The sequence below is a fragment of the Chaetomium fimeti genome, assembly GCF_033439085.1.
Source record: "Chaetomium fimeti strain CBS 168.71 chromosome Unknown B0H64scaffold_6, whole genome shotgun sequence".
Lineage (NCBI taxonomy): Eukaryota > Fungi > Ascomycota > Sordariomycetes > Sordariales > Chaetomiaceae > Chaetomium > Chaetomium fimeti.
In genome coordinates, this window is record NW_026944334.1 from 2,041,490 (window position 1) to 2,064,892 (window position 23,403).

A 23,403-nucleotide genomic window follows, 5' to 3' on the forward strand; every position below is an offset into this window, starting at 1 on the left:
AGAACGAATTGAAACGAGACAAGAAATCCATGACAAGATTATTAGAATCCGTACTTTCAACAAGGCAGGCGACAACAGCATCCGCCTCCAGGGTATTCGCGATACGTCGAAGTGAAGCGCCACGACCAGAAAGCGTGGGTGGTGTAATGATGCGCAAAAAGAGAGAGCGAGAGGAAAATTCGAACGTCTGTCGTCGTGACAGACACCGCCGCAAGGAATCCGAAAGCCGAAAGAGTAAGTCGAGACAATGAGCGATGCGACCGAGAGTGTATGATGATGCCACCCAAACAACGAATTCAAGCCCCAACACCGTCCCATGAAACCCAGCCAGGAACAAGACTTTTGTGAGAGAGAGTGAGAGTGAGAGAGACAGCGATATGGATCGCAGCTGAAGATGACCGTTTTTTCGACGGTTTAGAAACGGCTACCCGCTGCCCAAATGCTCGCCGAAGCCGAAGCCGCCCAGTCACCTTCGTCGTATGGAGGAGTGGGCCACTTCTGCTCGGCCGTCGGCTTGTGGAAGTTCAGAGGCTTGGGGGTAATGGCCTCCTTGCCATCGCCAAAGAGCATCACATTGCCGCTCGCGGATGGCGAGGGTGTCGGATAGGGGTCAACCATGCCCATAACGGCGACAGCATGCTGTGCCGAGTCATTCTTCTCCAGGCGCTTCATGGCCCGGTGGGTTGAGGTCAGAACCTCGTCGAGAAGCTCGTCCTCCTCATCCGGGGCATCGTACTGGTTGACGTCGTGGACAGCGTGCGACCTCCGTGTGCGGCTCGATACCGGACCCGTTACCCGAGTGGTGGTCATCAAGTTATCGACAGACCTAGGCTGGTGGTGGGGCAACGAGTGGTGACGCTTGAGATGGCCGCTCGAAGTTACTTGATGCGCTGGTGGTGCGGGAGGCACGTCGGAAACCTGCATCTTCTTGTCCAAAGAATCGTAAGTGTCTTTTGGGACAGGCGCAGGAGGCGGGCTGTCCATCACCATAGACGACCTGTTACTCCCCCACGGCCCGCAACCAGCCTGGGCTTCGAGGTCATCGTAAGCTGGCGAGATGGGCGTCTGATGCCTCCCAGAGAACCTCCTCGCACGCTTCCGCAGGTGGGAAAAGAAGCTCTCCTTATAGCCGCTCGTCGGCGAGACCATGCCCGAGTTTCCATTGAGCGCCCTCTCGGCTTGTTGCCTGTGGATCTCGGCGTAGTGGTTCGTGCTTGATTGCACTGACAGCTGACGGCCAATCTTCTTGGACCCCTTCTCGTCGACTGGCGCAACTCTGCTCCCGTTTTCGTAATGTGCGCGGTTGTTTGCTTGGGCAGTAACGGCGTCGGACAGAGGGGAAATGGGGCGAATCGTCGGGAGAATGTGAATTGGCGCAACATTGGACGGGCCATTTGCCCAAGTCGTCCTCTTCTGCGGCGGCGCCCTTGGCTTGGGCGCAGGTGGCTCTGACGGGATGACGGGCGAAGGACGGGCAGCGACGGTTTCCTTGACCACGGGCTGCGGAACCACAGACATGGCCTCCACGCTCTCTGTCCGCCCAATCAGGGATTTCCTGAACCACGATGGCTTAGTCGAGGTCGGTGTTGAAGTGACGGAGTCCTTTCCCCGGCTGACATCGGATTGCTTGCGTCCAAGGATCTTGGATGCCGACGACCTGGGCCGGAGCGGATCAACAGCGTCGGCGAAATACTCGTGGGCAATCGCTTGCGACGACGTCGGGCGGTTCTTCGGGTCCCACATCAGACACCAGGTGACAAAGCGAGCAAGCGAAGCAGGCCATTGCGGAGTCGGCAGGAACGTGTCCATCGAATGCGGCGCCATCTTGGGAAACGAGAAGCCGAGCTTCCCGGCGAGGCGGGTCCCCTCTCTCCACTCGCCACCACCGACGGGAAGACCAGCCTTGTTAGTCCAGACCGCAGGGCTTCCCATGATCTCGCACACCCTCCACACCTGGTCGACCTCGTTTCCGCCGGGGAAGAGAGGCTTCAGGGTCGCCACCTCCACAGCCATGGCACCGACAGCCCAAATATCGACGGGCGCCGAGTACTCGCCGGCCCTCAGAAGCACCTCTGGTGCGCGGTACCACCTTGTCGAGACATAGGTCGTGTAAGGTAGCTTCGAATGCGTCTCGCGCGCCAACCCGAAGTCGGCGATCTTAACGGTGTAAGTCGGCGGCGTGGAAGGGGGCGTTACCAAAGCGGAGTATCGCCTGAATGAGTTGGTGTAGTCGGAATGGGCCGAGGTAGAGACGAGGATGTTCTCGGGCTTGATGTCTCGGTGGAAGAAGCTGTGGGCGTGGATATGCTCAAGACCTTGCATGATCTGGAACAGGATGCTCTTAACGCTGCCGTTGTCGAGGCACTTGTGATCCCTCGCCTTCATTAGCTGGTAAAGATTCCCCTCCATGTACTCCATGCAAATATGAAGCTTCTTGCTGAAGGGATCAAGAAAAATGTCGAGCGCCGGAACTAGGTGAGGGTGGACGGGCAGCGTCCTAAGGAAGACCACCTCCCTCAATTCCATGCATGCTGTAAACGAGTCAAAGGTCTTCTTCATCGTCTTAATGGCAATCTTGTAGCACAACGTTAGCGCAAACTCAACAGGCATTAGAGACACAACAAACGTACCACTGTGCCGCGGCGAGCGACACTTGCACCAGCACTCCGTACCCGGGCGAGGACTACGCTCCCAAAGCTGCCATCGCCAATCTCCTTCAACACCTCGAACCTGTCCTCGAGTGCCATCCCATTGATGACCTGAGTGGACCCCCTGCGGGTCAAATCGTGCGCTACCGTCATCTTGCCGAAAATGAATTAAAAAAGAATATGTAGCTGTCGAGTCCCAGGCCGTGATCCGTGACCCGAGGTCTTCGTTCGAACTGATGCTGCAGCTGCAGGTGAACGACCCCTGACGCACTGCGGCGGGACGAACTGCAAGCAGCAAGCTCTTCGCAAAAGAGCCACGGACTATTTACCGGGGCATTCAAGAGCGACGATGTAGCGGACCAAGGCGAAACTGTCTGTGGAGGAGATGATGCCGTCGGGGGGGTGTTGTGTGTAGTGGTCGCACAATTCGGAGGACCGTCGTCGGGATCGGCAGCGTGCGATCAAAGCGTCGCGATTGTATTCAAGGAGTGAAAATAGTTGGAGATTTCGAGATCAAAGGAGTGGACGAGTGTTATTGACTCAGAAAAGGAGCGACATGAAATGATTGAACGGTGGAAAAAGGAGGTCGGTGGTGGTGGCAGGGTTTTGGGGAGGAGGACCGAGGCCAGGATCTTTTCGCGTTGCGGGTGGGTGGACCGATGGCCAGGGCCCGTCGGAAAACGGAGCTCTTGTGAGTGTAACAGCAAGCCCAGTTAGCGCGAACCGAAGCAACGGGTGCCAGAAAGATCGAAATTGGCTTTCCAGAAGAACGGAAATGCCCAGTCAAACGGCCTTGTCCGATGCGAGTCTGTAATAAGGAGCGAGGACGGGGAGGGGGAAGCGTTGGTGTATCGGTGTCGTCGGGGCCTGGAGCTGAAGCGTGTTCCCAGAGTCCCACAGTGTCGGATCTTGCGGGTTTCGCGCTTTGAAACGCTCTATTCTCGCTGCAAGACAGGCGAAGGCAGGCAAAAGAGAAACAGCGCAGGCCGAACGAACGGAGCAGGACGAGCAAAATTCGAGAAAAGAGCAGCGAGCTTCCCTCTCACGGGTCGCGAGGCGGAATCGTGGACTATTTTTGCATCGGTCGGGTTTCGAGACGCTGGGGAAAGAGGAGCGGCTGCCGTTCTGTGGGAAATGGGCCTGTCTCCCCAAGCATGAATCGCTGGAGCCGGGGTGGTAGGCTTCGAGAAAAACGATAGGGGACCCAATTTCGCTAGCGGCCCGTCGAGTGTTGCTCTTCTCGAGCGCAAATTGAGTCTAGCCGGGGTTTGAAGAGAATGAAAAAAGCAAAGTGCGATGCGACAAGATCACTCCGGCAGTGCTTATTGGGAATCAAAGTGCGAATTCGCGTTGGATGAGCCTTCGGGTGCTGCCAGACCGGCACGCTAGCTGGTGGCACCTACCCACCGCTTATCCTAGCCGCGGAGGGGGAGGGGGGGAATTCTTGGTTGGGGGACCGCTCTCGCGGGAAGGAAGCAAACGACCACTTGCTTCTGATGCGGATAGGAAGTCTACACGGTACACAGTACATACACCACACGTCTTTTTCCTTTTTTTGGTGTCTGATCGGTCCGACGCAACTCTTTTAGACCCAACAACAAGTGTGGTCGTTGCAATTTTCTTGCGGTTGCTCGGCTCCGGACCTCCATCGTTGATGGACATCAACGTGACGCGGAAAGTCACAACAGTCTGGGCAGGCTGATCCCCCATCACCCGTAACCGGTGCGCTTGACCGTTGGACACTCGGCTGTCGCCAAGGTCGAGCTTCCCGTCGCCCTCAGCATGTGCCATTGGACGCGAAAACTACCAAACCCGCTATTTTGAGGGGAAATGGGCAAGAGTGGGAGGTGCGCCAATAACGATCTGACGAGAGCCACCGCCGCAGCTCGCCAGCATGCAGATTCGTCGAAAGGGCAAAGTGGTCTTGGTAGCATCGACTGCTATTCGCAACACCAAAACATCAAGTGGTTCGGTTCGTGTCGACGAGGCACGATCGTAGCCCCATTCGACAGCCACTCCGCCGGACCCACATGTCTCAAAACGGCCATCGTTTTTGCAGGGTTCCATGTTTTGTTCGAAGAGCGGAACGGACGCGCCGGTGACTTGGAACAGGAGAGGTCGGGGGTGCGAGAAATCATATTCATCGGACGAAACAAGGACGCGATCCCGCAGCGAAAAGGCAATAGGTGATGGGGCGGCAAGCTCGTTAAGAAAAGCTGCTGTTTCAGAGAGTGCGCGCGCTCGTCACCCCATCACGTCCTGCGACGCGGGCTAATAACGGTGTTGCATCAATGACGGAGCGAGCGACGCGGAGGGACGGATACGGCCCTGAGAGGCCCCGGGTGTGTGGGGTTCGCGACGGTGCAAGTGTTCCAATAATGCCTCGCGCTAATTTACCTCTTCACGTCTCTGGCCCCGCCCGAAAGGGGGCAGACGGTCGGTTTTCGATCCCAAAAGAGTCAACTCGCCAAGCCGCCATGGCTGAGGAACGGCGAGCATCGAGATGTTTGACGGATTCTGCAAATGAATGTCAATGAGTTTCGACATCACGAGCCACGCGAGAGCGGGGCGACGAGGATGCAATTTTCCATCCTCCAGTGAATGTTTTGATGTGCAATCCACAAGAAGGCTAGCTCACTTACATACGAATACATGAAGCCTCTTCAAGCTTCCCTCCTGCGTAGATGTCAAGCCTGCCCCTCCATGCGGAACAACCACCAGGGGTGATGGGACACAGACGGGGATGGACCTGTGCCTCCCTTGGACTCGGTCCCGCTGCTCTGGTCGAGGCGTTGGCAGCACAGGCCATTCTCTGCTCCCGCTGGTGAGGGGCTGTGGCACGGAGGCACGTCAACGCCGCGAGGTTTTGGAAACTTTCGACACTAACTATCAAACTCCAAAGGTGGGGTGTCGTTTGTTAGCAGTCGGGTATCGGCTACCCCCCTTGAGCACCAAGCCTGGTCTGATTCATCAACACTCTTGGCAGTCGGTGGAAAGATCGTGAAGCAGTAAACACTGTGTACACTACACATCTACACAGTAATCTGTATGTACTGGGGATGACTCTCACGTGAATAGGCTGAACTCACAGCGTGGCACCAGAGCATGGCTTCGATGAAAATTCTGTCGATAGCAACACCGTTACGACGCTGCCGTTGCGCGGGCGGGCTTCTGGAAAATGCGGCGCCGCGAGTGCCGCGTTCAGCTCCCCAGCATCAACGGTTTCGAGCCCTTGCTGATTCCATCCTCCCGTCTTCTGTTCACATGTACAGACGTCAGCTCGGCGTAACAAAGGCGCAAGATTCCCGAACAGCACGGCGGATTTTACGCTCCACGTTCGTATCCCACCCTTCTTCCACAGCAACCGGCAAGGCACAAACCGCAAGACCGTTCCATGAGGATGGGAAATTGCAGCTCGCCACCCAACCTAGCCCCCTTGAGTAAGACCCCGGGCACCGGTGGCAGGAATCCCCCTTGTTCGGCACCACCGCCGGAAGTTCCGCCGCGGCCGAGCTAGCGATTCCCCATCCGTGAACTTGGGAAAGAAGTTGGAGGATCGCTGAAGTCGCGCGCGCACGCGGACCCCTGGTCGGTTGTAATTTTCCTCGGGAGCAGGAGGCCCCCAGCAATCGGTCGACGGGGGGGACCACTTCGCGGCCCGGTGGTTGGCGAGGTTGGGCTTCGTTGCCCCGCATTCTGGAAGAGCTTTTTTGATGAGCGAAGCTCCTTCCGCCGTTCGCCGCCGGAGCTTCATGCGAGCGGAGAGGCTTCTTCCTGCCGACCCCGGGCGGTTGTTTTGGCTGCAGGAAACGGCATATCGAAGTTTATGCGCCATTCCGCCATGACGCGTGTCAAACATGCGCTGCGGCGGAGGGAAAGGCTGTGTGCGGGACCTGTAATCTGTAATCAGGCTGAGCTTTGCATTCTCACGCTTCTCGTTGGCCAGAATAGGTCAGCAAAAGGTGGGGAAGCCTGTCAGCTCGCTGAGCTCGGGCAGCTGCACTGATCTGAATCAAAAGCGATGGGTTTCCTTGAATCCTGGCCTGGGGGGCTGGCGTGGCTGGCACTAGCGAACGAGCCAAAAGTCGATCTCTTGATTTCGGCTTCGCTCTTTGACCACCATCCCCGGCCCGGGCCCATGGGCACTCAGTTCGGCGTCGTCCCTTTTGGTCGGGAATCATGGATTTTTCTGTCGCTGGTTTCAATCGATGGCGGCTGAGACTGAGACAACTTGGTAAGCGAATGGAATAAATAGATTGGTCCAAAAAGTTCACGTGGGGATCAAGGTAGGTGAGGTACCAAGTAATCGAGATAGTTCGGGAGCCCGAGTATCGAGCACAACTCCGGGAGGCCAAGACCCCCATGCTTGAATACGGACACACCAGAGACAAAGTCAAAGACACAGACCGGATCGTCGGCATGGAAGATATTGCCACAACCTTGGCGCCGCATCCAGGAATTCGACGCCGAACTCAGCCTGCTCGGACGGGTGCTGAGCCGCCGTCGCCGCCACAGCCACAGCCGTACTCTCGGGCGGCTGGCCCAGGGAAGTCGAAAGTATGTCTGGTCGTTGTTTTGAAAGTGGGTTGCTCGTTGTTCTTGGTCTCAGTGGTGTGCTCTGGAAGCTGGCTTGTGTATTCCCTGTCCACACACCGGTATCTCCAGCCAAGTTGTAATTGCAGACACGGTACGGGAGTGCTATCTGTCTTTTTTCCGCTACGTTAGATTTAACCTTGTCTTCTTCAAGATTGTAGCTCGTCGGGTAACTCGGCTGGCAGTGGCTCCGGTGTAGGTTATTCGTTGCCTCTCACGTTCTAAGAGTGAAAATTGATGTCCCAACAGCGAACTGTCAACCAAGTTTTACAACAAGCCAAAAAATAGGGAGTCAGGGGGGGAGGGGGATAACCAAGTAGATATCCATCAATTAAGTACCAGGAGATTTCGCTCTCTTGTTTGTGTAGCCCGTAGGAATCAGTTGCCTGTGTGAAACTGAACCAGCCGCTGGATTCAGGTGTGTACGAAGTACTCCGGTTCAGTACATTATCTTCCACCCACTGCTACCGGTCCTGTCTTTTGTCGACTCAATTCCCTTGCTCTTCTTCGTGTCCTCGAGTATTTTCTGGCTATTCGGATACCGAATCTTCAACTCTAAACCCTTCATCCGTCGTAGTCTCGCCGTCATAGCTGCTCCAATCGCTCCCTCATTATTGGCTGTCACAACTTCTTCCCAGTACTCAATTTCCGGATCGTCATCGTCATCCATTCTTCCAGTATCCTTCCATCGTTGAATTAGCAGTTCCTTAAAGTCGCAGCTCGCAAAATAGACGATGAAGGGCGTATGCGAGCGGCAGTTGACCACAATATTGTATGGCGCGCAATTATTGTTGAGCACCCCACGACTGTCAACCTCATGCACGGCATCAACGGCGGCCTGCACAATGCCTGGCCATAGCACCATGTTTGATGGAGCTAGAGGAGAGGTGGGTAGCTCGTTTAGAGGGTACCCAGGGACTCGTTCGAGGATGACGCCTTTGACTTCAAAATACTGTGCGGTATCTGGAGAGTCCAGCAAGTCTTGTGGCACGTTGGGGATCGGCAGACGCACATGGGCGTACATTCACGGCATCAACTTGCCCTGGAGGTCTTTCAACCGATCGTAAGCTTGGGTTTCGCAGTTGAAGTTTCTTTTGCACTCCTCCCACACGGCAGCCTCAAATTCGGCATCGAATTCCGAGTCGAGGTATTCGTTGTGCGGAGATGGGCGGGATGTGGTACTGATGGAGCCTTCAAGCTTCTTCCCGCGTGGTCTTTGCGTTTCCTCGCCCTCGGGGACTTCCTCCCTTCGGCGAAGAAAGCGGTCCATCATCCCCCGCCGGACAAATGACTGGAAAGCCAGCTCGCGTTCCGCTGTATGGGGCACGTGTTCGCCCAAACACATGCGAAGGCGTTCGCCAAACCGACGGTCATAGAGCTTTAGTATAGCCTGGAAATGAAACTTGTGGCCCAACTCGTCTATGCCGAACAAGACGACGTTCAACACCGGAGACATGGTGATGCTGTAGATGCCGACGGTCCGAGTCATTGCGCTGTCTGGTTGAGAGATATCGGAAAATGCCCAATCGCAACAACTCTTTACTACTTGGAGTTGGAAAGATTTAGCCATTTCCCATGGCAAAGGGGTCGCTTTGGGAGTCGTCCTATGGGCCCTAGGCGGTGTTCTGGTAAGCAAAGTGTCTAAATGGTAATCAATAAGTGCTCGCTTTACGTACATGCTAGTATCTATTTGTCTGGAAAACTCGGTGACGTGGGCAAAATTGAGGCGCGGAGGTCTGAAATGGAAGATGGGGCAAAACCATCGATGATTCCATTATCTTCTTCTCGGCACAATAACGGGACCAAAAGCACGATCAAGGTATCAATCATGTGGTTATATAGGTTGGTGTAAAAAGCGTCGGCGCTGAGTCATCGGCTAGGGCTCAAGGCAAACGGTCAGGTATCGCCTCGTTTACCTTCTTTCTTTTCTACTACTAATACCCTCCTCATCGATTTCATATTATATATCTTTCTCTATTGAATACTGTAAAATTATTTGTGCGATTTCATCATAGTGTATAATCTCGAATTGCTCGCTGTGATCTTAACAGTTGAAGTCGAGGTAATTATCATTGAGCACGGCATCTCAACATCAACATGTGTGCATTTATCTACCTTATCTACTATGCGAGTCACAAATTTAAGTTTCAATACAGTGCTAGGTGATTGCACTTTCCCGATAGGTACTGGGCCGTGCAGACTACTCCAGGCTTTTTCGCCAGTTTGTTCTTTCCATCTCGTTTTGGCTCCCGACCTAATCATCTCTACATCAGGTTCACTAGAGGAAGGGGCCGCTTCCCTGCCTCCGCTTCCCTACCCAACTTGAAGGCCCCAAAACTGGTATTTTCTTCGCCAATTACTGTGCTAGAAAGCCGGACCTAGGAGGGGACTCGCCGAAATCCAACCGGAACCTACCTAGGTAGAGGCGGGCAGCAGAACAAGCCCAGTCTAACCTCCTCGCCAGAGTCGCGAGGTATTCTTCTTTTCTGCCATATTAACTCCCGCAAAATAGGATTTTGAGTCGGTAGAGCAGCCTGAGATAATTGATCATATCTGCCCAGTAAGTACCTCGGCGATTTTCGTTATCAAGCGATCCTCGGCCTTCCTTCCGGGAAAAGTCCCATCGGGAAACTTTTCAACCCGTTCTAGCTATCTCATTCCCCTGCCTCCTCTTTCCTTCTTGCGCACGACCTGAAGCACCGAGTTTTTGCTCGTGCTCTCTATGGATCGTGAGTCAAGTTGCCGCCCACGCTGCCACTTTCCCTCCATCGCACATCAATCGAGAAGTAGGCCCGCCTTCAAATTCACCTCTGACACTCCGAATTCGATTAGTGAATTCACGCAATTTAAACCTCCATCATGGCATCCGAACGGCTGCGCTGCCAGCAGGGCGAGTGGAAGACTCGCGAGCACTTCTCCAACCGACAGCTTAACAAGTACGACCGAGAAGCCCGCTACGCACATGCGACTCCGTCCAAGACCGGAATCCGCTGCATCGAGCACTCGAACAAGCCCGCCCATGAGATGCAGTGTAAAGGCCCTTGCCATCACGTCAGGGACAAGAAGTTTTTCAGCAAGAACACGATTCGCAGTGGAACTCAAGTGAGTTTTCGGCCTGAATCCTGACGCTTGGTTGTGTTTCTTACCTATCATGTAGTGGTGCGTCGACTGCACGGATTGGAAGCTCAGAACGGAGAACGGAGAGGCGCTGCCGGCTCCGGGCGCCCAGCTATCGGCTGAGGAAGTCGGCCCTCCATCGAGAGACCGCGCGGCCGTTGAGAGCTATGACGTGGACCTCAACGAAGTTGAGGTAACGATGTCCCATCTTCGCCTGCGGTTCTCGATATCCTTTGCTGATCATTGTTAGTCCTCTATCGGGACCGAGGACGATCGCTCAGAGCGCATGTCGACGCTTGGGGGCACCGAGAGCATTTCCGAGACGGAATCAGTTCAATACGGCAACTGGTCGGACAACTTGAACCCCATGCATCTCGGACAGGTGCAAACGAGAGCGCCGCACTGGCTCATCCCCGATATGGGCGGACGACCGACCTGGTCTCGGCAGTTGGCGACCGGTACATCCGACAGCATTTCGGTTGCCAGCAGCAGCGACATGACCGCAACTGAACGCCCGGCCGGTAGGGAGCCCGTCCCCTTCAACGCTTGGGGGCCCAACGGGGAATATGCTCGTATGGTCAAGACCCCAACAGTCGCGTCAGGCAGCGCCCGCACGGGGACAACTACCCCCCGCCAGCCTGTGGAGCAGAACAAAAGTGGTTGGGCCAAGGTGGTAAGTGACCCTTCCAAGCATGCCGTAAGTAGGGTTGATACTAAAACATGAACCAGCCGTCCCGTAAGCACGCGCCCCAGCTCCCGGACTATCTGAAGGCCGAGAGGGTCGATGGGGGCAGCGACAACTCAGATCACTACTCGGATGGCGACTCGGACGGCCTCGACATGGGGTCTGATTCCGATATTTACGCCAACTGAGGATCTCCGAGGCAGTGGCTCCTCGTCTCTTAGCTTTGTTTCTCTTTTTTCTTCTCACCTCGTGCACGGAGTTGCTTGGAAGGCGGCGTCATGGCCCTCCACATTACACATCAGCAAGGCCCTCCCTCATCAGAGGGAGAACGCCAACTGATGCTTGGAAGGCAGATGGTTCATATAAAAAGGAATTGTACGATGGAATGGCAGTCGGAGATACATCGAGAACTCTAGAGCCGGATTTCCCCAAGGATGTCGGGGCTAATTAGCTAGATAGCTACCTAGCCAGCCACCATGATATAAGCGTGCAAGTTCTCAGTCCCACCACCGCCACCTGACAGTGACCGATATTCCGTATTGAGAAACCGAGACGCGCGGTAGTAAGCTAGGCAGCCCGGTGAGCTATACCCCCCGTGTTCGGGACCGTGTTGCCCGGGATGTGTGTGGCCATTCCCGTGGTCGTATTGACGGAGAGGTTGGTTATGGTTATGGTTATGGTATGGCATGGCATAGCACCGCCTCGCTCACCGAGCCCGCTTCCCGGCAGTAGAAGAAGGAAGCGCGGCAAGGCAGCTACCAAGTTAAACGGGAAACGAGGCAGCGGCGGTGTTGTGGGACGTATGGGTAGGGCGCACTTGGCTACGGGGACCTGTGCCGCCGAGGAGCTTACGGGCGTAGGCAGGGGAAAGGGGAGAGGGGCATGGGAAGGGGCATGTGGGCAGGGGAGGGAGGAAAGGGGCATGTGGGGAGGGGAGGGGAGGCTGAGAGGGAGGGTTCCGGGGAGGACTGAATCGGGAGGGTTCCGGGGAGCGCGGGTAGCGTCCCCGAGGTTGTGGACGTTGTGGAATGTGGAATGCGGGCTGCGGGCTGCGGGTTGGGTATACTATGCGGGCGGGCAAGCGGACGGCCGGGTGGGGAGGGTATCGTGATCTCTCTGTGCTGGGGTATGTAGGTTGGTTGCCTTGCGTTGTCTTGCCTTGCCTTGCAGTGAGGTGATGTGCGTTGGGCTGTGGTGCGTGGTATCGGGTGGCTACCTTACCTACCTAGGAATGGGTAGGCTGGGATGGGGCATGTGGATGTGCTGATCGATCGGACGGGATGCAAGCGGCAGGACGATGGTGGCAGCGTTGATGGGTCCGGTGTGCTGAAGTGTGGTGTGGTCCGGGATGGTGTATTACACTGCTTCGGTAGAGGTGAGTGCTACCTTACCTGGCAGCGGAGGAAGTTGGGTGGTGTCCGGAATTGCTATCGAAGGATGATGACTAGGGGGTCGGAGGGTGCGGATGACCTCTCTCATTCCCACCACCATCTCCCGTGTCTTGCCTGGTGTAAGTGGGTGCTGACGCGTTGATGCGAAGCGTGCCCGGCCAGTTTCATATAACGGGCGTGTATACTAGCTAGGCTGTTATTAATTATTGCGTAAAGCGCGGTAGACTAAAACCGAACTCGGTCTTCGGGTAGGGTGGTAGATTTGGGGCTGTGTGATGCGTGGTTGACCGGGCGTTCGGGTCTCCTTGATTAATGCCTTAGCCCGTTGCCCGGCTGCAGTGCGCATGTTGCTTTCCAAGCATCGGGCCGGAAAGGGGTGCGCCACTTCCGCCCCGCTTACCGGGAGATGCGGGATGACACGGCAGAGGCGACACACGGATACTTTGGATCCCTGATTCTTGCTCGAGGCAAATGGATTCGTGACGGGATGGTGGAATGTTTGTTGCGTACTGCATGGTGTTGTGTATCGGTAGATTCTTGGGAGTTTAGTGAGGACTTCCCGGTTCCGGTTGCGGTTGCGATTGGCTTACGCGTTTTGTGTGCTGCGCCGGGGACGACGAGATGGGCTTCCGAATTGGGTTGGAATTGGGTTTCTGAGGCGAGGTGATGGATCACTTCGTGTTTCGCCTCTTTCTTGGCCTGTCCCTGATCGGGGGATCGAAGTGTGGATGGAAGAACGGCGAGGCGGACAACGCCGATCTTTGGTGTGGTCCGCCTGAGTGATGTTGTTGCCCGGGACGAGGTCGGTACTGTCGGATGAGGTGGTGAGGCTCATAGATGGTGAGGAATGAGGAACAGGTATATCTGGCTCGAGCCGGCAGCTTGCAGTTTCCGCTACTCATTTCTCCAGCTCCACGGCCCCAGTTATGTCGATACCCTTTCCTGCACACATGCATCCCGCTTCTGCACCCTGAAGTCAACGGTACTGTTGACATCTTCCGTGTTCAACTCACACTATGGCCTCGCAAACACCCAACTGGGTCCCTTGGCAAGGACCTGCCCCGCCGCCGCCGCCTGCCCCTGCTCCTTTCCCGGTGAACCGAGGATCATTCCCTTTCCCACCGTCTCCTCATCCCACTATTCATGATGCCGAAGACGATGACATGACGGATGGGAGCTACTCGGATGACGAGTCGAACAGTGGTTCTGACCAAGAGGAGGAGGATGAACCCGAGGAGGCCACACCCAACGTCGGGCGACCAAGAGAATTCGTGGCACCTGCGAATGCGAAACCCCAGGGCAACCACTGGGTCCCTCCTCCTGGGCCTCCCCAGCCCCCAGGGCAGGGGTCACCACTTGATGTTCTCACCGAGATCAGGAAGATGATCAAAGAGGAGTGTATGGCACCTTGTTTCCGCTTGATTCATGCTGTTGTTGACATGCCGTGTAGTGAAGCAGGCGCCGAGTCCCACGCCACATGAAGGCAATGCCATCAAGGACCCGGTGCAGCAACCGCCTGGGATGACACCTTCAAATATGTCTGCTCCTAGGCCTCAACCGGTCCCTCCCTTCGCCCCCGCTCCGCGCGGGTTTCCTCCTCAACAAGCACCGAACGCACCGCCATTTCCTCGGCAGCCCCCTGGCGTGCAATGGGATAAACAGCCGCCGCCGCCACCGCCGCCGCCGCAGCAGCAGCAGCCGCAACAGCCACTCGGACCAGTGCCAGACCCGCCCAAGGAGCTGAGTGCCATTGATAGAAAATGGGGAGTGCTGTTCGACAAGGACGACGTTCCCACCAAGAGATGGGAACAGGTCGTTAGAGGAATCGGCAACTACCTTGTAAGCATACTCCGTGGTCAGAAGGGGCGTCAACTGACCGATGTCGCAGATGGAGGAGTTCATGCCGCAGAATACGTTAGTAGTGACACCGGGGAAAATGGCTGCGTTCTACTCGCACCATAAACTCGAGCTGGAAGCCTTTCCTTTCACAGGTTTGTCGTCCTTGCCCCGATTGCTAGAAAGGTCGTGTCTGACAGTTAGGAAGAAATCTTCCGCGGCCGCCAGGGTGCGCCGCCCGCTAGACTAGCGGAGCTGTACCAACAGCTGGGATGTGAATACTATCTCGTCCCGGCTGAGCCCAAGGCCCGGCCTACTGTGCCAGGCTTGACCCCCGCGGGTTGGGCACGATGGATGACGCTGGCCATGCGGGCCTACCCCAACGAGGAATCACAGCGGTTAGCCATGGTCGTCGCGGCCTTACCTATCAACGCCGACACTCTCTTCGACATCAAACCGGAGCGTCTGCCCAAACAGATCTCCCGCCACCTGCTGCCAGAGAGAGCCGATCGTCAATCCCGAGTTCTCCTAAGTAGTACTCTCAAGAACCACCTCGACGCCACAACACAACCACCCCCCCGCTCACCCGGCAAGCCGCTCCCAGAATTCATCCAGCTCAACCCCATCGAGCCGGACAGAGAGAGGCGCATACCCCGCCCGCCCAGCCCTCGCAGCCGCTACCGGCCCACGGGAGGGATCCCGTCCCCGCCCCCCTCCCAAGCAGGAGACGACGACGACGACCACCCCCGCCGACGCCCCGACCGCGATCGGGACCACGGCGGCCGGGAGAGGGAGAGGGAGCGCACCTACCGCGACGGCGCCGGCCGCCTGCGCACCTACGAGAGCAACGGCTCGGCGCGCCGCGACCCCCTCCCTCACCTGCCTCCTCTCCATCCCGCAAATCCCGCACATCCTGCACATCCTTCCCACCCGCCCTTGTCCTCCAACCGGCCGCCCCCTCCGCCGGCTCATCGCAGGCATTCCATGTCTGGCGGCGTCACGGTTGGTGGGGGGAGGGGCCACGCGGAGAGAGGGTATACGTGGGGGCCTCTACCGCGGTCGTCGTCTGATTCGGCGATGGAGGCGAGGAGGGAAAGGGGGGATTCGAGGGATGGGGGCCGTGAGGTTAGGGAGAGGGAGAGGGATCATGGGAGAGAGAGGGAGAGGGAGAGGGAAATGGGGAGAGAGAGGCATAGAGATCCTAGGGACAGGGAGCGGGATAGGGAACGTGAAATGGATCGAGAGAGAGTAAGAGAGAGAGAGGCTAGGCTGAGAGGACGAGAGAGTGGAAGAGAGCAGAGGGAGAGACCCCGAGAGAGACGGTCAGCGTCTGCTGCTGGGTTCCCAGAGCGAAGGGGCAGTGGTGGGAGTCGCAAGCCACCGGTGGTGGTGAAAAATGGAAGAGAGAAGTCATCGCGGGATCGAAATGGTGGCGGTGGTATCTTCTCGACCAAGAATGCGTTGACGTTTTGTCGCGTTGGTTTGTCTTTGTTGGACGGTTGATACGTGCCTGGTGCCTGGGTTGGCCTTGCGTCATAATTAGAGGCGTTCCTGTATACAGTAACATTATTTTTCCATTTTTGTATGTCACATGAACTGATTCTTTTTTTCTCCTTGTTTCGTTCTTTCCTTGGTTGTATCAAGTTGGGCCGAGCAGATGCTCAGATGCTCCAGTTTTGACACTTTCCCACGGGGATTTGATTATTCAACCCCACCAAGCTCCACCAAATCAAATAGCCGAGAACTGGAGGTGGTCGCGCTTTCCATGCCGAAGCTCAAGAAAGAATTCGAAAGGTGCCTGCTCTCAATCTTTTCTGAACGGAAGACTAAAATGCGTAAGGTAGGTATCGAGCCACCAACCCATAGAGAAAATCCGATGACCTGCATACACGAACACCCTTCACACCCTCTGGAAGGATTCTGTGGTGGAATGGAAGAATCAAGGGTCTGACGGGGACTCACCCCCCAGACGGTAATCCCGGCAGGTGCTTGGTGCTTGGCTGAACTTGGTAAAAGCTTGTATTGACCCTGGTGCTCGTTGCTTTGGAACCGCCCAACCGCCAACTGCAGCAAAGACGTCATATGCGGGTATGACCCTCTCGGAGTCTGGCTCTCTGGTAGCCTGGGTGAGCACCACAGCGCCGATCCAATACCACAGGGGCAAATCATGCCACAAATCTGGAGCCTTCAGGTCATTGAGGAGCATTCTTCCCCCGAACGCGGGGAGGGTTCGGCCTCGCCGGCCCACCCAAGAAGTGTGAAGCCTCGAAGCGTAACATTGTTTGCCGCCCGAGTCAGGTCATCGGCCATCCGAACACCACTCCCCGGCCACTACTCGTTTGCGCCGTCCACTCGCAATTGGAGATGACGTCGATAGCTTCCGTCTCGGGAAGCTCGAATGCAGTCAGACCCGCTTTCCGAGATGTGAGGTTCCTGTACCCGGACGGCACTTGCAGGCGGGAAGGCGGAGAGGCGGTTTGCCCCAGTGAAGCCAGACGTGCCAGACCAGAGGGACCACGTAGCATTGGATGGGAGCACAGTCAACAACAGTAAGGCTGTTGTTGGATTTGTTGGATCAAGGACCACCTGCAGGATTCCGTTTCCGAACCCGGGGGTCCTCGAGATCCAGTTGTAGACAGTTATAACCGTGGAATCCCCACGAGTTCGTTGTTCGACCTTGCTTTAACTCTTCTCCTATAGTCTCGAATGGCCTCGGATTCCTGCCTCCCCCCAACTTCGTGAACACCACCACCATTATCTCCGACGGGGAAAGTAACCCGTTTGCCCAGCATGGCACCAGAAAAGAAACACGACCGTTCTAGCTCATCGGTCTCCGGGACCAACGTCGAGCACAACGACCAAGCACCACAAACTAGCGTCGATGACTCGCGAGATGCCACCAAGAATGAACGGCTGGAAGCACCGAAGAAGCTCGCAAACCCCCTGGCTGGCCTCACCCCCGAGCGACTGAGGACCATGGGGGAAGACTACGCCAAATTGGCCGGGCTGACTAGCGACGAGGACATGCGCGCATTCCGTCTCGGTGCCATGATCGCCGGAGACAACACCCAATACGACCAAATCCCGGAGCTCACTGAGCGTGAGAGGGAAGTTCTAGAGCGAGAGGTTACCCACAAGTGGTCGAACCCTAGCATGCTCTACTGGGTCGTTATTAGTAAGTCATGAGTCCCATCGAGCAAGCCACAACGTCGGCTTACACTCCTAGTCTGCTCTCTCTGCGCCGCCGTCCAGGGTATGGACGAAACGGTCGTCAACGGCGCCCAAATCTTCTACAAGGATGCCTTCGGCATCGGAACCAAGAGCGAGCGGGACACCTGGCTCGTCGGTCTCGTAAACGGCGCCCCATACCTCTGCTGCGCAGTTATGGGCTGCTGGCTCACCGACCCCATGAACAGGGCCTTCGGCCGCCGTGGAACCATCTTCATCTCGTGCCTGATCTCCGCCCTCGCCTGTTTCTGGCAAGCTTTCACGAACACATGGTGGCATATGTTTATCGCCCGCTTCGTCCTCGGATTCGGCATCGGCCCCAAGTCAGCGACCACGCCCGTGTTTGCTGCTGAATGCTCGCCCCCGAAACTCCGTGGTGCTCTTGTCATGGTAAGCACCGCCCCTCTCTAGGTCCACCCCTAACACAACTACAATGTTAACCAACCGCATAGCAATGGCAAATGTGGACTGCCTTCGGTATTATGGTTGGGTACATTGCCGACTTGGCGTTTTACTTCGTCCCTGACAGCGGTGTCGAGCTTGGTTTGAACTGGCGTCTGATGATGGGTTCCGCCATGCTGCCTGCCATCGTCGTCTGTCTGCTCGCTTACAAGTGCCCCGAATCTCCCCGCTGGTACCTCACAAAGGATCGCCACAGCGACGCTTTCGACGCCGTCTCTCAGCTGCGTTTCGAGAAGGTCCAGGCCGCCCGCGACTTATTCTACACCCACACCCTTCTCCAGACCGAAAAGGAGGCCATGTCTATCGGCTCCAAGAACCGCGTCATGGAGCTGTTCACCATCCGCCGCAACCGCAACGCCATGGTCGCTAGCGAGATCGTCATGTTTATGCAGCAGTTCTGCGGTGGTATGTCGACCTGCCGCCCCCCTCCGAATACAAGTAAACGAGATAGCTGACGTCGCCGCAACAGTCAACATCATTGCCTACTTCTCCTCGGAAATCTTCCGCGAAGCCGGCTACAGCGACGTCCCCGCCCTCGCCGCCTCCCTCGGCTTCGGCGTCATCAACTGGCTGTTCGCGCTCCCCGCCTTCTACACCATCGACACCTTCGGCCGCCGCAACCTGCTCCTGACCACCTTCCCCCTCATGGCCCTCTTCATGTTCTTCACCGGCTTCTCCTTCTGGATCCCCGAGGACACCACCGCGCACATCGCCTGCATCGCCCTCGGCATCTACCTCTTCGGCGTGGTCTACTCACCGGGCGAAGGGCCCGTGCCGTTCACCTACTCAGCCGAAGCCTACCCGCTCTACATCCGGCCGATCGGCATGTCGCTCGCGACAGCAACGACGTGGTTCTTCAACTTCATCCTGGCCGTCACCTGGCCCAGCATGCTGGAGGCGTTCCGCCCGCAGGGCGGGTTCGGCTGGTACGCCGGCTGGAACATTGTCGGCTTCTTCCTCGTGCTGTTCTTCGTGCCCGAGACCAAGGAGAAGACGCTCGAGGAGCTCGACGGCGTCTTTGACGTGCCCCTGCGCCGGCAGGCCGCGTACGGCGCCAAGCAGTTCGTCTATTTCTGGCGCCGGTACGTCTTCCGCCAGGATGTGGCCAAGCCGGTGCTGCCGCATGATGAGCCGGTCGGGTTCACGAGGGAGAAGGACGCCGCGCTGAGGGAGAAGGTGGCGCCGAAGGACGGGGTTGCCGCGGCGTAGGTCACTTCTACTTCTCGTTTGGTTTTGGGTGTGGTGGGAAGGATTGGGCAACGCGATGTGGTATGACGGGATGATATCCGAATATGAGGTTTGCTTTTATGATTTCTGGTTGGGTTTGAGTACTAGCGAAGCCATCAGGCTGGCGTTTTCAAGCTATTACAATACCTATCAACATTCTTTGATACCTCTACAACTCAAACAACCCCTCCAGTATGTGCCATCCTCATGATCGTTAAGAACGCCATATGCACTTGACATTCCGTAAGCAACTCCTTAATGTGCCATCCAGCTATGTGGCCATGCAACCATGCAACCATGCCAGTTGTACTGGGTATCATCAAAGTGAGAGACGTTATGCAACCGCCGCCGCCGCCAAAATGCAAACAGCCAACCCCTAATAACACCTTCCACATGCCACTCCGGCACCCATTACGGTTTAGCAAGTCCCCACGAAACGATCAGGCCCTCTTCCTCGGACTCCTCCCACCACCACCACCACCACTAGCACCACCACCCCCACCCAACCCCAGCATCGAAACCGACATCGACAACCCACCTAGACTGGACGTCGTCGTCTCCTGCTCGCGCTCCTCAAGAGAATTGATAACGCAGCCGGCACGGTGCAGGCGCACCCGCCGCGCCCGACGATCCTTCTTGCGGTCGAGCATGCGGTCGCGCACGCAGACCCAGTCGGCCTTCCAGTTCTCGATGCTGCGCACGAGGTCCGGGTCGCCGGCGTCTTCCGCCGGGCGCGCGCACTCGTGCCACAGCGTCTCGACCGCCCGCAGCTTGAGCCGCAGGTGCCGCAGCTCCGACTCGCCCGACAGGATGTCGTCCTCCAGGTCGCAGATCTCTTGCTCGAGATCGAGGACCCGTGTGGCGGCTGCCTCGGCGCGGTCGATTAGGAGCGCGTGGAGGTGCTGCGGTTTCGTTAGGGATGGGAGGAGTGGGAGGGGAGGGGGGAGGGGGGGGGGGGGGGGCTTCTTACGTCGGACTCTTCCTTACGGGCCTGCAGGTTCTTGACGACTTCGGCTAGCTCGCGGTTTAGTCGGTTGGCTTCGGATGCCACCCGCTCGGCCATGTCAGCTTGGGCTTGAGCGGCCTGCTTGGCTGCCTCAAGGGCCTCGTTGGTGGCCGCTGCGAGCTCGGGATTCGATTGGGTCGGGGATATTGACAGTTCGGAGTATTTGAAGGTGGAGGTGAGCCATGGGAGGGGACTGGCGAGGTCGCGGATGTCTTGGTCCCCGACCCGGAGTGTTGGCACAGGGGGGATGGCCGGCGACATCTCGCTGACCGACTTGTCGTCCTCCCCGGATCCGGACCTGGACGGTTCTTCCTTCGCTTCCCCTCCGTCCTCTGTTTCGGGTTCTTCCTCTTGCCTTGTTGATTGGGCTTGTGGCGTTGTTTCGCTCCCTTCCTCAGCTGTGGGCTGCGCCGGTTCCTCTCCATCTCCAGGCTCAGCTTGCGCTTCCACTTCCGCCGTAGCTTCTGCTTCGGCCGTCTCCTCTGCAAGCACCAAGAGGTCCTCCATCTCGTCGACTTTGGCGTTTAGGACGTCAATAACATCCGCCTCCAAACCGCCGCCAACCCTCACCGAGGATACCCTCTGCACTAGATCGCACAGCCGCTCCATAAGCATGACTCTGCCCGGTGGGAGGGTGTCTGCTTCGGTTTCTTGAGTTTCCTCCATGATCCGTTCCAGGCCCCGGTGCCCGTCCCGTTTTGAGGGCGATTGTATCTCCGTGTCGTAAATTCCACCATTCCCAAGATCGTCGCCCTTACTCAGACTGATCGTACGGCTCCCAGCCAGCTTCTCATCCCCATACTGGCCGGGGGCATACTCGCGATAATGTTCTCCGAGGTGATCCTTGCCCTCAGGCCTGCCCTGCATCGCCCCCTCATATCCCTGAGGTTCGACATACTTGTGTGAAGTCACACGTTCAGGGGACGACGCATATCCGCAGGAGCCCTCGTTGCTGCGGGGACCATCGCGCCCTTGGAAGCTGCCGTAGTCCTGGACGTCCTTGTACCCGTCGGAGCCCTCTCCAACATGCGTATCTCCGCCGTCGTCGGCATACTCCTGGTCATAGAAGCGAACCCGGCCAGTCTCCTCCTTCACAGTCGCAACGCTGTCCCAACTATGCCGCTGGCTGGTGGTGCCGGAGCCGGCCCCGTCGAAGAAATCGCCCTCTCCCTCTCCCTCCTCGTCCCCTTCCTTTTCCCCCTCGGCCCCTTCCGCCTCCCTCCCAAGGTCACTCCAGCTCTGACTCAAACTCCGACTCGGACTGCTCCCATCCCCATCCTGCCCCCCTTCACTACCCGCACTACCCGCACCACCTACACTCCCCATCCTCTCATGTCCCGACCCCCCACCCTCTCCCACTCCCGACCCCGACCCCGACCCCGACCCCACGCCATTCCCATTCCCAACCACACCCCCCAACCCAGCCGCCGGCCGCAGAGGCGAAAACCCCGACCCCGACCCAGCCCCAACCCCCGAGCCCAACCCAGCCCCAGAAACGAACCGCTGCCCCAGACCACCACCGCCACCGCCACCACCGCCGCCGCCGCGCCAAAACAACGACGTGCCAGCCGAAGCGGCCGGCAGCGGCGAGGCAGGCAGACCCGCGCCCAGGCCGACGCCGACGCCCGTGCCCATGCCCGTGTGCAGGCGCAGGCTGAGGGCGCTGCCGGCGCGGCTGTCGACTCTACTGCTAGCTTGGCTGCCGGCTCGGCTGTGGTTGCTGGTGGTGCTGGTACTGGCGCGGCTGCTGCTGCGGTTGGGGGTGGTGGTGGTGTTGGCGGCGGTGGTGGCGGTGGTGGTGGTTGTTTTTGTCGTTGTGGGGAGGGGGATGTTGCTGCTTGTGCGGGGGCGGCCGGGGATGGAGGATGTTGAGGAGGAGGAGTGGTGGTGGTGGTGGTGTAGTAGGGTGCCTTGCTTGCGGCGAGGGGAGGTGGGTGGGGGGGTGTGAAGGTTGGGGACGGGGATGGAGATTTGGGAGTGGGCGAGGCGGGGGTTTATGAGGGGTGGGGTACGTTGTTTTTGGCGGGGTGTGTCGTAGTTTTGAGGGTGGGTTTGGTTTCGGGTTTGGGATTCATGATTTTGGTGTTGATGTTGGGGTTGTTGTTGGAGTGGTGGTGATGATGGCGGTGGTAATAGGGGTGATACTCGTGGTGACGGGTTTCGTTGTGGGTCGGGTCGCCCTGTGAGATGTTGCTGTAGCGGGAAGGAGTAGTCTTCTGGGGCAAATGAAGAAAGCGACGAGATGGAGGGCGAGAGAGTGATTTCCCAGTCGTCGCCTGAGCCCCCTTCCCCGTCTGGGTCGTTCATTTGAGCTGCGATGTGTCCGTTTGCTCAGGTGAGTTGTGTGAGGTGAGAGCGAGTTGCGGTGAGATTAACGAAACCGGTTAGACTCGTCGACTCATGTCAATTGTCCTGTTGGTTTTCCGCTGAATATGCTCAATTCCCAGTTGTTGCGGATGTCGTCAATGCGCTTCGAGCTTCAGGAACCGTATCGTCAATTCGTATTGCATTACATGCATCGAGACAGAAGGTTCGAACGACGAACGAGTCTTCTTCCACATCATCCACTTCGTCAAACCTGAGCCCCACTTGGTGTGTTGTCCAGGTGAAATCACCGCGAGTGTTGAGCAATGCGCTTGCTTCAGGGGGTTCGGAACCAATCATTTTGCAAAAGTCCCCACAAGTTCTCGCAAGGGGCTTTCCAGCCTTGCCTTTTCCCCCTTTCCCCTGTCGTTTTTGTCGCTTTCCCAGCGCATCGCATCGCGGGTTCTCGCGCGATGGGTTGTCTCAGACTTTGTTCTGAATATTTCTCGAGTCCAATACGGAATGGTTATAGTTAAGCAGCTAAAATAGTTCATGGCCCCACTTACGTTATCTCCTAACCTGGAAGGTTTGTAATGCTATGTGCCAATGCACCTCTGCGCCGCGCACTGATCGACGAGAGACCCTTTGTGCCCGAGCTTTTCCGCCCACCCGACGGCACAACGGGACTGGACCGAGCGGTTCGGGGCTCCGGGGGCAGAAATGGAGCCATCCACGTCCAATCCGCACTGTGATATTACTAGCACATGCATGAAAAATCTGGGGTAAAATTTAGTCTCGCAGGAGCTTCTTTGATTCACCAAAGGGGGTCGAGTCCGCTTGATCGGATGATTAATGTCTTGAAAGCAACTCACAAATGGGCTGCCAACAACGGGGCTTTCACGGCTT

The 23,403-nt window shown here is 57.2% G+C and overlaps 8 protein-coding genes across 8 annotated transcripts; 3 read left to right on the forward strand and 5 right to left on the reverse strand.

Annotated features, from left to right (window-relative positions):
* Positions 1–414: 414 nt before the first annotated feature.
* On the reverse strand, positions 415–2,801 carry B0H64DRAFT_444720 (kinase-like domain-containing protein; the record flags this gene model as incomplete). The annotated part of the gene is made up of 2 exons (XM_062806803.1): positions 415–2,574; positions 2,631–2,801. 2 exons carry the CDS (start codon positions 2,799–2,801, stop codon positions 415–417), a joined length of 2,331 nt encoding a protein of 776 aa, XP_062656977.1.
* Positions 2,802–6,333: 3,532 nt separating this feature from the next.
* B0H64DRAFT_214188 (uncharacterized protein) lies at positions 6,334–7,265 on the reverse strand. Its single transcript, XM_062799474.1, has one exon. It carries the CDS (start codon positions 7,067–7,069, stop codon positions 6,575–6,577), a length of 495 nt encoding a protein of 164 aa, XP_062656978.1. The 5' UTR covers positions 7,070–7,265; the 3' UTR covers positions 6,334–6,574.
* A 415-nt stretch (positions 7,266–7,680) lies between these two features.
* Positions 7,681–9,023, reverse strand: B0H64DRAFT_465733 (uncharacterized protein; the record flags this gene model as incomplete). The annotated part of the gene is made up of 3 exons (XM_062807676.1): positions 8,918–9,023; positions 8,424–8,854; positions 7,681–8,222 (listed from the first exon to the last, which is right to left on the reverse strand). Coding segments are annotated over exons 1-3 (975 nt in total). The 5' UTR covers positions 8,920–9,023.
* A 703-nt stretch (positions 9,024–9,726) lies between these two features.
* B0H64DRAFT_214441 (Stc1 domain-containing protein) lies at positions 9,727–11,447 on the forward strand. Its single transcript, XM_062799475.1, has 5 exons — positions 9,727–9,801; positions 10,074–10,343; positions 10,399–10,551; positions 10,609–11,031; positions 11,088–11,447. Exons 2-5 carry the CDS (start codon positions 10,101–10,103, stop codon positions 11,229–11,231), a joined length of 963 nt encoding a protein of 320 aa, XP_062656980.1. The 5' UTR covers positions 9,727–9,801; positions 10,074–10,100; the 3' UTR covers positions 11,232–11,447.
* A 2,003-nt stretch (positions 11,448–13,450) lies between these two features.
* On the forward strand, positions 13,451–15,773 carry B0H64DRAFT_419203 (uncharacterized protein; the record flags this gene model as incomplete). The annotated part of the gene is made up of 6 exons (XM_062805364.1): positions 13,451–13,832; positions 13,885–13,937; positions 13,985–14,078; positions 14,155–14,249; positions 14,323–14,425; positions 14,479–15,773. The coding sequence occupies 6 exons, from the start codon at positions 13,451–13,453 to the stop codon at positions 15,771–15,773; spliced, it is 2,022 nt and encodes a 673-aa protein (XP_062656981.1).
* A 1,287-nt stretch (positions 15,774–17,060) lies between these two features.
* Positions 17,061–19,169, forward strand: B0H64DRAFT_419204 (uncharacterized protein; the record flags this gene model as incomplete). The annotated part of the gene is made up of 4 exons (XM_062805365.1): positions 17,061–17,445; positions 17,497–17,888; positions 17,951–18,365; positions 18,430–19,169. 4 exons carry the CDS (start codon positions 17,061–17,063, stop codon positions 19,167–19,169), a joined length of 1,932 nt encoding a protein of 643 aa, XP_062656982.1.
* Positions 19,170–19,323: 154 nt separating this feature from the next.
* On the reverse strand, positions 19,324–19,671 carry B0H64DRAFT_404643 (uncharacterized protein). The gene has a single exon (XM_062804395.1). The coding sequence runs from the start codon at positions 19,580–19,582 to the stop codon at positions 19,364–19,366; it is 219 nt and encodes a 72-aa protein (XP_062656983.1). The 5' UTR covers positions 19,583–19,671; the 3' UTR covers positions 19,324–19,363.
* B0H64DRAFT_376371 (uncharacterized protein) lies at positions 19,628–21,828 on the reverse strand (the record flags this gene model as incomplete). The annotated part of the gene is made up of 3 exons (XM_062802469.1): positions 19,628–20,089; positions 20,158–21,412; positions 21,695–21,828. The coding sequence occupies 3 exons, from the start codon at positions 21,826–21,828 to the stop codon at positions 19,628–19,630; spliced, it is 1,851 nt and encodes a 616-aa protein (XP_062656984.1).
* Positions 21,829–23,403: the final 1,575 nt, after the last annotated feature.

Coding starts and splice junctions, on each gene's coding strand:
- B0H64DRAFT_214188 (XM_062799474.1), bottom strand. CDS start 7,069: ATGCCGACGATCCGGTCTGTGTCTTTGACTTTGTCTCTGGTGTGTCCG.
- B0H64DRAFT_404643 (XM_062804395.1), bottom strand. CDS start 19,582: ATGTGGAAGGTGTTATTAGGGGTTGGCTGTTTGCATTTTGGCGGCGGC.
- B0H64DRAFT_214441 (XM_062799475.1), top strand. CDS start 10,101: ATGGCATCCGAACGGCTGCGCTGCCAGCAGGGCGAGTGGAAGACTCGC. Junction 10,344..10,398: donor CGATTCGCAGTGGAACTCAA/GTGAGTTTTCGG, acceptor CCTATCATGTAG/TGGTGCGTCGACTGCACGGA. Junction 11,032..11,087: donor AAAGTGGTTGGGCCAAGGTG/GTAAGTGACCCT, acceptor AACATGAACCAG/CCGTCCCGTAAGCACGCGCC.